Genomic DNA, 15,204 nt, shown 5'->3' on the forward strand with positions numbered 1-15,204 from the left:
CATTATTTTGTCTCATATGAATCTGAGCTCTCTCCAGCATAGGCTGAGCGTTGTGTATTGTGCAAGAAAGAATCTGTGGAAGGAATCCAGAAATATATCAATTGCATGAAAAATCATGGAATATGAAAGCAGTTTCTGGCTGCTTCAGAGCACAAGTAACTTATTTAACAAGCATTGATCACTACATGATTTTATGTTAATACTCAATTGATGGAGTTACAGACTGAGGTTTTATTCATGTAAAAAGCAGAAAACCAGCAGATCAGTCACTGAGATCATCTAAAATAATTTTTTTCTTTTCTTTTTTTTTTTTTTATGATTTGATGTTCATATTAGTAACTTATTATGGATAGTTTCTGGAGTTTAGCCTACATGGTAAACTGGCAGTGATTTTTCTGTCAAAATAATTACTCTTTCAGCTGGTATTTTAGTGGGAAATAATCCAGCAAGCCATTCGCAAGTCCATGATTTACCAAATAAATATACTAGCACAAAGACCTGCTTGAACTTCCATCATTTATGTGAATTGTAGTTGGATTTCCATCATTAAACTATGCAGTGAGTCCTTGAATATCCAAGCCTTACACAATCTCCAAAATTTAGGATTAATGATAGTTGAGAAGGTGGTGGTTAAGGAAGCAATCTTTAACTCTTGGAAACATGTCCTATGAACTATACTGAGTCCAAAACTAAAGAGCAGAGGTGATAGTTACATTGTCCAACCTGACATCCCATGCAACACAGTCTGGTACATTTTAACCACTTGAATTTATTATTCAGTAACTTGCATCTGATGGAAATCTTTCTTCCAGGAAAAGCTGCCACTTCTTATGGTAATACTGTTGCCCATTTTTAAATCCAGTGTTGTCAGACCATATTAATAACCTCCTACAAAACAACTTCTCAGTTATGTGTTTGTTTTTTTTTTTAATATAATCTAAATAAATCAGCCTAAGTAATTTTCTTACTTTTAATGTACTACTGCTTCACAATAGTATGGCTTTTCCCCGTGTCCTTATAAAAATGCTTAACAAGCTCTTTAAAGGGACAACATGACATCAAGATCATTGTTTTCATCTCAGTCTTGATATTGACATATTATTTTCTAAAATTTCCATTTCAAAAGTAGAAATTCCTTTATGGTTATTTCCTTTACTTCTCTTAACAATTCTTTTTTTTCACACTCTCTCCCTTTCATAATTCCCCTCTCTGTTCCTTTATTTCACTTTTTCCCTGAGTTTCCCTTGTTGCTCTCACTGTCACATATCTCACAAAGAAACGAAAAGTTCAGTGAACAAGCATGCTCATCTCTATCTGGAGCATAATGTGATATTTAGAAATTATCTTAATTTAGAATTACTTTAGTGTTCTGTATCTTCCTCTTATCAATTTCATATTCATTTAAATATATTTGAAGAAGAGATCATATCATTAAGTCCAACCTCATTTTATTGTTGAGTCTTGAGCTCATGTTCTATACTTGACTGTCAGCAAGTAGGTTCTCCTATCTTGAATTTTATCACACATTCATAATGCCATCCATCTGACACTCCAACACAGCTTTGGAATTTCATTAACACACAATGCTGATGACTGCTTTTTTCTTACAAATTTTCTTCTCCCAATGTATCAATAAAGATAAAATAGAGTTGTTTTTTTTTTTTTAATAGGTAAGAGCAATTATAGTTTTAGTTTCCCTCTCTGACATCCCCTCAGCTTAGCACATAGGTATTAAAATCAAATATAATCATCTCATGACTAAACATTATTGTACTATTTTATTTTTATCAACTGTCAGAAGAGACAGACATTAATACAATATATTTAAGACAGGAAGATTTGCACAGCATACAAAAAGATGTGGGACTCATCTGAATAAATGGAACTATTATAAAGAGCTTATTATTTTTATTTAGTTTCTATTTTCAATTGCATCTAAAAACAGTTTACAGGAGATCACAAGACAGTAATTATTAGGATTTTTTTCTCTCATATGATAGGGAAAAGCTCCCTTTCTTCACAGTAAAAATCAGAATTTGTGGAACTTTCCAATGGACGAAAGTCATACTTTTACTGTGCTCGATTATCAAGGGAGCAAAGTACAACACAGAATGGAATACATAAAGGCTTTTCTTGCATAAGCTTTGTAACAAGAACAATGATGCGTGAAAGATTACAGAGAAAACTATGATCCTGCATTGCTTGGTTGAGCTCTGAACAGCTCTCTATATCTGTGAAGAGAGAAATGAAGCAGCAAGACGTGAGTTTAGAGCCCTTAAGAGTCAAGTTTAGAGCCCTTAAGATCAAGATGCAGAACCTCACTTAATAATGAATTAGCACTTTAAATGTATGGTATATGAGGCATTTTAAAACACCCAGAAATCGTTTAAGATTCAATCTGTCCAAGATGTCCTTGTTTCACAGGTTATCTAACAAACAGATTTTGCATTCTTTTTATGTTCCTGCTGACAAAACAATTATCAAGAAGGCTCGCAGGAAAATTCAGTAATGATATCCTGATATGGTAGATCTGGGGGCAGTTCCTCATCTGCAGTTAGATACTGATCCTTCCTCTCAACTACATATTGTTGATAGGGAAATTAGAAGATATTAGAGGACCTAAAGATGAAAATCTAGTCTATTAATTTAAAGATTCCTTCTGTCTTAATTACACAAAGACCTTAAACTGCTATTAGAGTGAAAAGTTCTGAAAGTATATGGATTTCAATCTGTGATTTTTGTGCCTAAACCCCAATTTAAATGGGATCCTGTTGCATAAACTCCATTTTGAGGATTCTTTTTGTATGTTTTGTTTTTTTTTTTTCTGTTTGGTTTTAATGTCTACATCTTAAGCTAGGTTGAGTGCTTCAGCTAAATCATAAATGAGATTTTAGAACTAAGAAAGAGCTTTGCATGTCACCTTTATTAGTTTCATATCACCTTTATCAGTAATCTTTAAATGTTTGGATTTTTCCTGTAATCATTATCTGCCTTGCAAGAAGCTTTGAATTCCTGTATATAATTGAATATAATTGTGAAGCCAAAGGATAATTTCTCATATCTTGAGTCATCTCTCTTTTCTTTTGAACATAAGAAATTTTTGTTTCATGAAAACTTTAGGGGCAGATAAAATATAATAATCTGTTTGTTTTTGTTTTTGTTTTTTGCAGGTTTTAGATCAAATCCCCAATTCTTAGTAGAAATTCAGTTTTTCAAAAAGAGGAGGTTTTTTTTCATTTTAATCATGAGAGAGTTCTATCATTTTCAGTTCCAGTTAAGAGACAGTAGAAATTTCCAAGTACTCTCAGACACGAGGACTGAATTATTTGTAATATTCTATAGAAGGAGTGATCTTCTCTGGTAAGTATATAAATGCACACTGAGATAAGTGCTTCAACAACAGGAAAAGAAAAGCTCGGGGAAAAAAAATATCAGATGGCTAGAAATTCAATGCTGCATTTATCAAACAAGTTGGAAACAATGTGAACTGAATTGGCCTGGGATGACCAATATCTTAATGGACTTTGATTTCACAACTCCTTCTGAACTCACCTATCACTTAGGATATTAAAACTAGACTATCACTTTTTCTAGAGTACTATCTTTGAATCTTCGTTCATAAGAGGACACCATAGTTTTAGAGACTTACATGGAAGTAATGATGTTCAGAGAAATTTAGAAAGAAAAATAACTTACGATGGGTTCATTGCACATTGTATTACCAAGCAAATGCAAATGATTTCATGTGTGTCTCCAAGTATTTTTAACTATGTTTTCCCATCAATCTATTTTTTCTAATTCATACTTCACTTTCCCTGGGTGGACTCCTGAAGCAAAATACTGATTACTTTGTTCAACATTTATTCTGTGATAATTGAACCAACATTCTTAAATATCCTTTTTACATAAACATTATCCAGTTACATTTTCCATTAATTTATTTTTGTTAAATTTTCTCTCTATTAAGTTATCTATAATGTAGCTGCAGTACACTATAACACTCTAATGTACATAATGAAACATACTCATTAAAGGGAGAGAGTAGTCTGGAAAATAAGCAGGCAGACAGACTGCATGGTAAAACAAGTAGAGAAGAGGAGAACATTTTGTTAAGGAAGACAGCAACTGAAGAACAACTCAAAAAAGATAAAAGCCACAAAAATTGATATAGTGGATAAAAAGAATAAGAAAACCTCTTGTGAAGGTTTTCTATGTATCTTCCATTGTCATGGAGATCATTGGACCAGCTCCTGCAAAGCATGTAACAACTACCTCTCTGTGCATTGGAGTGATATGCCATATGGATCTTAACAGTTCTCACTTAACACTGCTGTTATTTTTAAGATGAGGTTGAGGCAGAGAAATCTGAATTGTTTCAAATAATATCTTTAATAAAATAAACAATAATAAAACCAATAAATATACAGCAGTGGAAATGCCTTAATTTGGAAATTGCTGATAGGCAAAGTAGCATTTAGTATCTCATCCCATAAATACGGTGCTCTATGTGGACTGGAGAAATTCTGTTGCTTTCACAGTGATTATGCTGAGGTTTCCGAACCACCCTAAGAATTATTTGTCTAGTAATAACATTATTAATAGCAGTACGGGGCATTGTCAGAAGCAATAAAACAAGAAGAAAGAAAATAGTATTACCTGATAGTTTTTATCATACTGAGCCCCATTTCAACACAGCAGTGTGCATGGTCCTGGCGAGGTTCTGGGAGCCCAGACACGCAGTAGTAACAGTCTCCCAGGATCTTTATTCTAAGACAGTGATGTTCCTAGAGAAAAGTGTTAATGGAGAAAGAAAAGTTAAGTTCTCTCAATTTCAAGATGAACATGAAACTGGTTAGAAAAAGTAGTGAAAAAAAAAAAAAGGTAATGGATTTTTTGTGCTTGAAATTGTTATGAGGGCTGCTCCAATGCAATGCCTCCTATCTTATTATATTGGCCTGCAACATCAGAGGTGGATGTTGGTGGTTTGGCAGTAGAGGTTGAATCTTCCCACCAATATCGCCTTACATTTTGTTGCCGTGTAACAGAAGGCAGTAGAGGGGCAGTCTGTCAAAATGGTGTCTGACATGGAAGTGCAAATGATGCAAAGGAGTGTCATTGAATTCCTTCATGAGGAAAAAAAGGCACCCACTGACACACTGCTGAACATTTATGAAGAGCAAACAATGGATGTAAGTACAGCAAGGCTATGGATGGTGCATTTCAGCAGTGGCAACAGTGAATGTGGCTCAGCTTTGCTGGTACAGATTTTTATGAGAGAGGCATGCAGGCTCTTGTTCATTACTGGTAAAAATCTGTACTTAATGGTGGTGATTATGTTCAAAAAGTGTTTTGTAGCTGAGAATTTGCTCTAACAAATAATGTTATTTTCCCTTTTTATCTGTTGTAGTTTCTATGGAAATATATAGGAGGCATTATTTTCTGAGTGATCTAACGTGATCTTGATTTATTTCCATTTAGACATAAATTATCTTTATATTTTCAGTAAAAAAGATTGATAGCAATTTTTGTATTATTTTATGAAGAAGTGTCCTTGCTGATGTTGAGAAAGGTTTCATCAATGTGAGGCTGGAATCTAGGCCAGGGTTCAGAAATGCCAGTTTAGATAATGAAGGATGCAGCCTAAGCTATATTCTTTCAGATCATTCTTTCTGCTGCTTTTTACACTGGGAATAAATGGAAAAAAACAAGAACACTTCTTTTTTTTTCCTCCACTGATAATTCCTTGCCACCTAAAGTCTCCACTGCCATTCTCAAGGATTCTCAACAGCTATAGGAGCTGACTAATTATCTGAATTCTAAAAACACCAAAATTGTTATATTGTGTTCGGCATTTTCTGTGGAAAAAATATATTTACTTGGCACCCAACTAGAATCATCCTTTACCCTAAGAGCAAGTACTGAATTTCATTTCTTAAATACTTACTAACAGTATCCTTGTAGACTGAAAGAACACACTGCAGTGTGGTTGGGAAATTATTTCAGAAGATCTTTTTAGCAAAAAAACCTGGATTGCCAAAACTTTTGCAGTTCCCAGACAAGTAGAACAAGTAAGCCTAACATCAGCTGTAAACATGCTCAAAGTAATCTGCTGACTTGGCACCCAGGGGTAGCAATCAATGCAGAAGAACAGAGAGCATAGCAACTTGAGACACAACTGCAAGTGCTTGGGGGCAGCAGGTACTACAAGTTCAGTCAGGGAACCATCTCCATGTTTGGCAAATCTTTAAAATAAGGAATGCACAATTAGTACGCAGTCAGTAAAGGTTCCAATCAGAGGACATCAAAATGAAGACCAGTCATTATCAGGAAGAAGGATAACATTTTCTAAAACTGCTTCATTAGATGACAGTAAAATACAGCCTGTGGTATTTAGTTCAGTTTTTTCTTCTCTTTGTCTGTGGCAACCTGAGGTGGAGGCTACACTAATCCAAGGAGAGTGGGAGTATGCTAGTGCCACTGGGGATTAAACAACTTTACGAAGGTCACAGGAGCAAATTAGGACAGTGCCTCAGGGACTGAGTTCTGGCCCAGTGAAGGGAAGTCCAGGTTATAATTCAAGATTTTGCCTAGGAAGAATGAAGCTCTGTACAGAATATCAGATAAGGCTTTAAAAACCTCAAAGTTGCAAAAGAAATCAAAGCACTTTGAATCATATAGTCATAGAATATTCCAAGTTGGAAGAGACAAGAATCATCAAGTCCAACTTCTGGCCTTACACAGGACTGCCAAATACTAAAAACAAATTTGTGAGAGTGTTGTCCAAACACTCCTAAAACTCTGGCAGCTCAGGCCATGCCCACTGCCCTGGGGAGCCTGTTCCATTCCCATCACCCCCAGCTGAAGAACTTCTTCCTAACCCCCACCCGCCCCTTCCCTGACACAGCTCCATGCCGTTCCCTCGGGCCCTGTCGCTGTCACACAGAGCAGAGCTCAGCACTGGCCTCCACTCCTTGTGAGGAGCTGCAGCCGCCATCAGGCCTCCCTCAGCTCCTCTGCTCTGGGCTGAGCACACTCAGGAACCTCAGCTGCTCCCCTCCAGATCCTTCACCATCTTTGTAGACATCGTTTGAACACTCTAATAGTTTTATGTTCTTCTTATATTGTAGCCCCAAAACTTCACACACTGCTTGAGCTGAGACTGCACCAACGCACAGTATGATTTGTTTGCAAATCTCTTCTACTTAAATACATTTGCCCAAAAACTTCGTACCCAAAGCTTTTGCTGAAGTCAGTTGAAGATTTATATGTGCCAAACAGGGTAAAATCTGCTCTGAGCACTGAGAGAAAGTTAGAAAGTGATTGACCCTGAGGTCTCCTTAAACCACTAATAGGAGATGACTGAAGCCTTGACCATACTGTATACTATTATATAGATAGATAGATATAGATATATACACACACACACTGTATAGTATATATATTTACTCTATGTATACTATATACCATATATGCTACAATACAGTATGTATACCGTATACTCTAGCTGGCTTTAAGGGTTCAGTGCCTAGATTTCAATATTTCACAATTAAAATCAAAACTAAAATCAGACTTCTGCATTGACAAGTTAAACATGTAACTTTTTATCTCCCTTGTCCCCTTCTCTTCAACCTGTCTACAGGCTCACACAAATAAGTATCAACTTATATTTTATAAGGTTGCAACTGAAATCTCACATGATAAAATCTACTAAAACTTTGCTCTCCAGTTAGAAAAATAGCAAAGAAATAAAGATATTATAAAGCATGGATTCTGTTATTTGGCTTTGCTAATTGTGCTATCCAATGGATTTTGCACTCTACCATTTGCTTTTTACATCTATGAAGTATATGGAGCATTTATAACATATCAATTTGATTGAAGTGCAGTAAAGCAAAAGGCATCACTGTAATGGTATTCAAATCCACCACACATAAATTGCAACTGATAATTTCACAGTAAAATTTGAAATAAAAGGGAAATAATTAGAAAATATTAAAAAGATTTAATTTCCAGGAAAGTAGGATGTGTCTGAACATAGCTTGGTATAATAATTACATTTTTACATACAACATTGACCAGGCAGTCTTGTTCCTGTGGTATCTGCCCACTTAGAGATGTGGGAAATGTGAGCATCTAATTCAACACAACTAGAAAACTTTATCTGCAGCAGGAAAAAAAAAAACCAAAAAACAAAAAACTCATCTGCTTGGTCTTAAGGCTTTATTTAAAATTACCGAAAAACTGATTTTATTAAAGACATAGAGACCTGTGTCATGGCTGCATGTCTCCTCATTCACTGAAAACCAGAATAAGGCTGATCAGCTCAAAAAGATGTGATTTTGATAAAAATAAGAAAAAAAAATCTTAATGAACATCGAGACTTATTAATGAGGGTTTGATGTATGCAATTGTGTGTGCATGTGACAGGAAATCATTTCAGCTGCACATGAATGTCATCTTCATATATCATCTTTATGCTCATTTGCCAAAGTTGAAGAAGATAGCAACTACAGAAATATTCAAAAAGAGATGACTATATATAGGTGTCCATATGTCATCCAACAGCCAAGGCTGCCATCATAGTCAAAGAGAGCCAGGCAATGCAGTCAGTGAAGCCTAGAGTAATTCAGTTCCCAGCGAAAGCAATTATCTGGGTTTCAATTCAATTGTTTGCACATAAGCTTATGGTACACTGGAAAGACCCCTGGGTATGTGAGGCACCTATGCAGGACTAATAGACGTCACATGACAAAAGACATACGTCCCTCTAAGGTGGTGCAAGAACCATGCAGGATGTCTCTATTGGCAACAAACACAAATTACTTTTTGTCTTCCTAATTTTTCTTGTTTGTTGAATTGCTCTGACTGATGTGTTAGTGTGTTTATATCTTCTTTACCTCTATTAAACATTCCTTATTATTCTCATCAAAAATATTTTGCATGTAAACTGTGGATTTTGTGTTACTTGAAACATTTCCATTAGTAAAATATACTTCAAAACAACTGCCTGGAAGAACAGAGAGCTGATATTATCTGCTTTGTCAAAACAGGGGTGCGTGGTCTCCTGAGATCCCATGTGACAACTCTAGTTGAATCGCACCTCCAACTTAAACTAGATGCTTTACCAGGCTGAATGAATTAGTATCTTAGGGTTAGATGTGTAGTTCTTTGGCTAATGTGTGTCCTTTGTGTAGCCATCCTGTATCTGAAAACTGGAGACAGTTTTTGAGTTTCTACCTACCTTACAGTGATATAAAACCACTAACAATAACATTCAGGACCAACTTTCTACACCCTCTAAAGCTCTGACTCAACTTTTTAGCAACATCTCAATGCAACATCGTCAACAAGTTGCCCATTGCTATCAAATGAAATGGATGGAAAATAGAAAAAATGCATGAAGTAACTGTAAAATCAGTAAATGAGTTAAATAAAAGAAAATGCTGTTAGGGAATTTCGATGTGGCAGATATTATGCTGCAGTGTTAAATCCTTACACTAGTCTGATGCTGTTATGATTTTTATTTTATTCTAGTTTCCTTCACTTTCCCACAAGTAGTTCCAGAAGTTCTCCTTTGACATGTATGTAACAGATGTTATTGTACAGACATTCACATCAATATCCAATCTTAGGCACATTAGTGACATTTGCTGATGGCATCAGTTAATTTCTAAGCATGTCACAAACAGACTTTTTTTCTACTTATCTGCAGCTTCTCATTTGATACAAGTGAAATACTAAGGGGCCTGATTCTGCCAAGATCAATTGAAATCAGTAGAAATTTTGCCTGGGGATGTTGAGGAAGCTCAAACACTCAGCTATTAATAGTAGTAATTCAAGATGAATTCAGAGGCCATTGATTAAAAGTCTTTTTCAAATCACCTTAATCCAGAGAAAACAAAATATGCAGTTCTTTCACAGACAATTGCTTCATGCACTTGAATGATTTATATTTAGGCTTATTAAATACACCCTCAATGTGAGCAAAGTAAATTGGCATAAAATGGAGCTGAAGAAATGAGTCGCTCAAATATCAAGTTACTGAAAGATGCAGTCAGAAACTTCATTAATATTTCTTGCTTCCTTGGGCTAAATTTCTGGAGAGAGAAGGCGCGGAAAGTGACTGTGTTTTGTGAGTTACACTGCATTTTCTATCTGCCTATGGTAATTTAATAACTTCACCTACTTTTCAGTAGAATCCCATAGGCTAGTGAACAGCTCAGCCCACATGGAAGTCCTCATTAGCAATTTTTTCTAATACCAAGCTAAAATTTAGAACGCTGTGGATGAGAAATTACTGAGTCTGAACTGAAGAACAAAGAGATAATACTTGCAGATCTTTTTAAAAATGGGCAGAGAAAGAGGAAGCAAGAGACTGGCCCTAATATACAATAGCTCAACTCTGAAACATTTGCCAGAGGTAGAGGATACCTAGATAAAAGGTCTTTCTCAGCATGAATGGGATCTAGGCAAAGGCTCTTAAGCAGCGGGCTAGTTGGGATGGGATGGAGAAAGATGTCCATCCAAATTCCTTCTATTGCAGTTCTGCCGCTTTTAGAAACAGAACTGAGACCTTGACAGAGCCAGATGGTAGGAAATTGTCTAGTCCTCCATAAAAGAGGATCAGAATTTGGGTGATGGTTGCCAGAATTCTTTACTGTCATATAAATGAAGGAAAATATGTGGCAAGGCACCATCTTGCATCTTCTGCCTGGATCAAGGGATACTTAAATATTTTTATGCTAGATACCAGCATAATAGATCATATTAATGTTATTGTTTATAAATGTTTGTTATTCACCAGTATTAGGCAATTAATTATTGATGCTAGTGAGGAGGAAAAAACATTGGACCACAATAAAGAACAGACACTTCCTGTGTTACTATTAATTCGTATAATGTTCTCATAATTAATTAAAGATAATATTTGTATGATCTTAATCCAGTTAATTCTGTTTATTAATACAGTACCCCAAACACATAAGAATGGAGGGAGTCACACTGGCCTATACATTTAAACAGATGGTTTTGCTAAGAATTCTAGAATGCTGTGGGTGGTACGCTTGAAGATCATTTCCAAAAAACAAAAAAAGCACTGCCACCTCAGAATTAAATGTGGCTGGGGATAGTAAAACATTGCAACATGAGTGTTCGTTATGGAGAATACAAAGAAGGCTTTGATGCCCTGAGAAACGTGTTTCTCTGAAAAATGTGTTTCAATGTCTGACCACTCTTTCAGATAAGTTTTTCCTAATATCTAACCTGAACCTCCTCAGCTGCAACTTGGGGACATTCCCTCTTGATCTATTGCTAGTTACACAGAAGAGGCTGACTGCCCACCTCACCCTAACCTCCTTTCAGGTAGTTGTAGAGAGTGATAAGGTCTCTCCTGAGCCTCCTCTTCTCCAGATTAAACAATCCCAGTTCCCTCAGCCATTCCCCATAAGACTAGTGCCTGAGTCCCATCTCCAGTTTTGTTGCCCTTCACTGAACATGCTCCAAAGCCTTGATGTCTTTTTTGTAGCAAGGGTATGAAACTGCACACATTAATCAAGATGTAATCTCAGCAGAGCTGAGTACAGGAAGACAATCACCTTTCTGCTCCTGCTAGCTACACCATTTCTGTTAAAAAATTTCTGCCTAAGAAAGGCATTAATTAGGTTAAGCCTAATTAATGTTAATGAAGCTTTTTTGTAGATAGATATACAGATAAATCTTCATCTCTTTTTTTTTTATGTCAGCTTGTTTTTCTTCCTTTCCAAGTGGCCTCTTTTATCTTTAAGAACAGTAAATTTTTCACAAATGTCATTGAGAAATTAGAAGGGGGAATTAGCTCTAAGACAACATTAAATTTACCTTTTATAGGAAACATTGAACTGAGTTCAAATTCTTATTCAAAGTGTTCTTTGATAATGAAACAGATATTGTTATTAATTATATGTATGAACACATGCCATAGTACTTGATGTAACTGGCAAACAATTCCAAAATTATCAGAGATCTCATTGCTTCTGCATTGCAGACGAAAAACAAAGGCTGAATAAGAAAAATAAACAATGCTAAATCACATTGCTCAGTACAATAAGCTGTGAAATACCGTCTTCTTTAATATTATATGATTTATGTAAGAAGATGTATCAGATCAAACATTCTTAACACAGAATTATAGAATGTTACGTTTATTTAGGAGTAAATAAGGATTTGTAAGGATTTTCCTTAAAATACATAGAAACTATCTCAAGCTTTCTGCAACTGATCTCTTTGCTTTGATGGTAATGCTTAGTGAAACTGAAGAGTTTTGAGTAACACTATTTTAAAGATCTACCTAAGCTGATAAAGAGCTAATTAAGACTTAGATATGCAGTCTAGGTATGAACATGTGATCCTTATTCCGGGAAGATCCTTCTAGGTGGTTTTGGAAGGATCACTTTCCAAATGGCTGTCAAGGATTTGTAGGCAAGTATGGAACCATTGCTAACAATACTTGAGGGAGGAAAAAGACTCATGACAAATACCATGCAGTCATGTTGTTCATAACCAGAAAACAAGACGATAGAAAACAAAAGAACAAATTTCAGTACAATAGTGTTGTTGTTGTTTATCTAGAAATTTGTGACCTTTGAACAGTGGTCAAGAAAAGAGACAACAGGAAGAATGGTGAGGACCTGCTTCAAAGTTGATCTAGAAACATGGCAGTCCTTTAATTCTTAAAGGAGATTCTGAAAAAAAAAAAAAAAAGTGGCAGTCCAAAAAAGTAGCTACAAGAATTATTTGAGGAATAAATCTTTCAGAGAAAAAGCGCCTCACAATGAGCTTGGTCTGTTATTTATTTATTTATTTTTTTTTTTAAAAAAGGTAACCTGAAACGTGACTTGATCGAAGAACACAAATGTGTACCTGAAGAAAATCAAGGGCTACAAGATGGTTCTTCTGTCTAGGAAAAATAGGCCATAGCAGGAATCAATGAACACAGTTCAGTGCCAGAAAAATCAAATGTGAAGTAAAGCATACTGAATTAGCAGAGAGACTGTTAAGGCAGCAGAATAAATTCTCAAGAAAAATGAGAATTTATCTCTTGGGACCTTCTGAAGGAAAATTTTTTGCCAGGTTTGAAAGGTTAATATAAAATCTTTAGGATGAAGATTAGTCCCATGTAAATCATGGAACCACACTGAATCACAGAATATTTGAGGCTAGAATAAAACACTTGGAAACATCTATTCCAACCCCCATGCTTCAAGCAGGGTCACTTAGAGCTCATAGTCCAGGTTCACATCCACACATGTTGACATCCACACAGGTTTTAAATCTCTCTAGAGAAGAAGAATCCACAGCCTTTCTGGGTGATCTGTTCCAGCGCTCTGTCATACTTTGAATGAATAAGTTTCTTATGTGCAGTTGAAAAATTCCTGTGTTTCACTTTGAGCCTCTTGCCCATTATCCTGTTGCCAGATACCACAGAAAACAGACTGGCCCCTTTCTGTTGATATCTTCCCTTAAGATATTTGTACACATTAATAAGATCTTATCTCAGTCTTCTCTTTTCCACGCTAAATAGGCCTAGCTCTCTCAGACTTTCCTCGTGGGAGAGATGCTCTTGTCTCTTAATCTTCTTTTCAGCACTTTGCTGGTCTTGCTCTAGAGCTCTATGTCTTTCCTGTACTGGAGATCTCAGAACTGCACAAATACTTCAAGTTTGTGTCAAGTCAAATGGACCAATAAATGTCCATTTCCATAATTTTCTGAGAGCATATGCTAAGTCCAGTGCAAGATTCAGGTTTGTATTTTAAGTAGATGGCCCTTCTGTCAGAGTCCAGGATCTTGATTTCCTATACCATGCAGGGGGAGAGTTTGCCTCCTCATTTGGAACGCAAAGGTCAAAAGTCATGCTGAGCTGCAACAGATTCTGTTCCTCTCTGGAGTTTTTAGGAATCTCTACTGTCAGGACACTAGGCAGGTACCACAATATCTAGGTCTTAGAAGCCACAGTTAAGGAACACTATCAAAAGTGTTTTTGATAAATCTAATTAGCAATGATTAGATCACTCTAATCATTGTTGTATAATCTGTTCAACTTCCTAATTCTTTCCTATGTTTTCTGCCTCTCAAAGGTTTGGTCTAAACGACTGGATTAGCCTATCCAATGACATGTAAGAGGGAAAAGTAAATTTTCAGATTGGGAGAGAAAGTGCAGGGACTAGACCCTCACTGGCTACAGTAGCAGCCTAGTTAGATGACTCTGTTGTTGATATCTAAATACATATGAAACCAATCTATGACCAAATAAAATTATAAAGGAAGAAAATGCAAGCCTAGCTAAACTGAGCATAGGGTATAGTCTGCTTGTATTTCTGTGCTTATCTATTTGCTCTTTTTAAGTAGTACAAATTAAGTAGTGAATGATTTGCTTAATGTAATAAATTCCACTACTGTCTTTAAATTAATTTCATTGTGGAGTTAGATAGAATTCAACTGAAAGACTGTAAAATCTGCTACTAGCCTTTTCAAAGACTGAGAAATGATTATATATTACTTTAATGGATTAGTATTTTACATTCTTTGTTTCTTAAAAGAATAATCTAAATAAAGCTAAGATCTTAAAAAAAAAAAAAAAAAAAAAAGCATTTTCCAGCAAGGACCAGAGCTAAAAAACTTCCATGGAAACTATGGCATATGATCTGCTCTCATGTCATTCTCAGTCCAGCATTACAAGAGTCCAAAACTCTAATGACTGAGCTCTAACTTTCATCAGAACATATCAGTTTTCATCAAATTTGTCTGTCTTCCAACCTCGATGACTGTATAAAATACCAGTGAGGAAAATACAAATAAATGCTGTTCAAACTAGTCATAAGTTCTTCTCCAAGCTTCCAAACACAGTTGACTTCACATCCCTTTGCAAATAAGCTCTGCTTAACTCACATGTGCTAATCGGTCAAATCTGGCAAAGAGTTCGTTCAGCATTCGGACCAGTTCCTGGGCTGACAGAGTTGTGGATAGGTTTGTGAATCCTTTAACATCTGCAAAAAGAATGCTGGAAAGAAAAAAAAAGAAAAAAGCAAGAGAAAGAAAAGAGATTACTATTGCAGTACTTTTGTAACTCCATGTGATAAATTCCTATCTAGTACACTGTATGTGCTTTCCATTCTGTATGTTTAGGAGATGACCGGCAGAGGTGTGTTCTGAGAACAGTAATTTACAAGT

At 35.8% G+C, this 15,204-nt stretch overlaps 1 protein-coding gene across 2 annotated transcripts in view; it reads right to left on the bottom strand.

The window, feature by feature from the left end:
• Positions 1-15,204, bottom strand: part of ADCY8 (adenylate cyclase 8) — a 120,091-nt gene that overhangs the window by 52,796 nt on the left and 52,091 nt on the right. For both annotated transcript variants that reach the window (XM_019614245.3, XM_010709320.4), the window contains exons 4-5: positions 14,923-15,034; positions 4,657-4,784 (exon numbers count right to left, since the gene is read on the bottom strand). In XM_019614245.3, the coding sequence (XP_019469790.2) occupies positions 4,657-4,784; positions 14,923-15,034 (240 nt within the window). The remainder of the gene's footprint in view (positions 1-4,656; positions 4,785-14,922; positions 15,035-15,204) is intronic.

The sequence above is a fragment of the Meleagris gallopavo genome, chromosome 3 (assembly GCF_905368555.1).
Source record: "Meleagris gallopavo chromosome 3, MGAL_WU_HG_1.1, whole genome shotgun sequence".
NCBI classification, from domain to species: domain Eukaryota; kingdom Metazoa; phylum Chordata; class Aves; order Galliformes; family Phasianidae; genus Meleagris; species Meleagris gallopavo.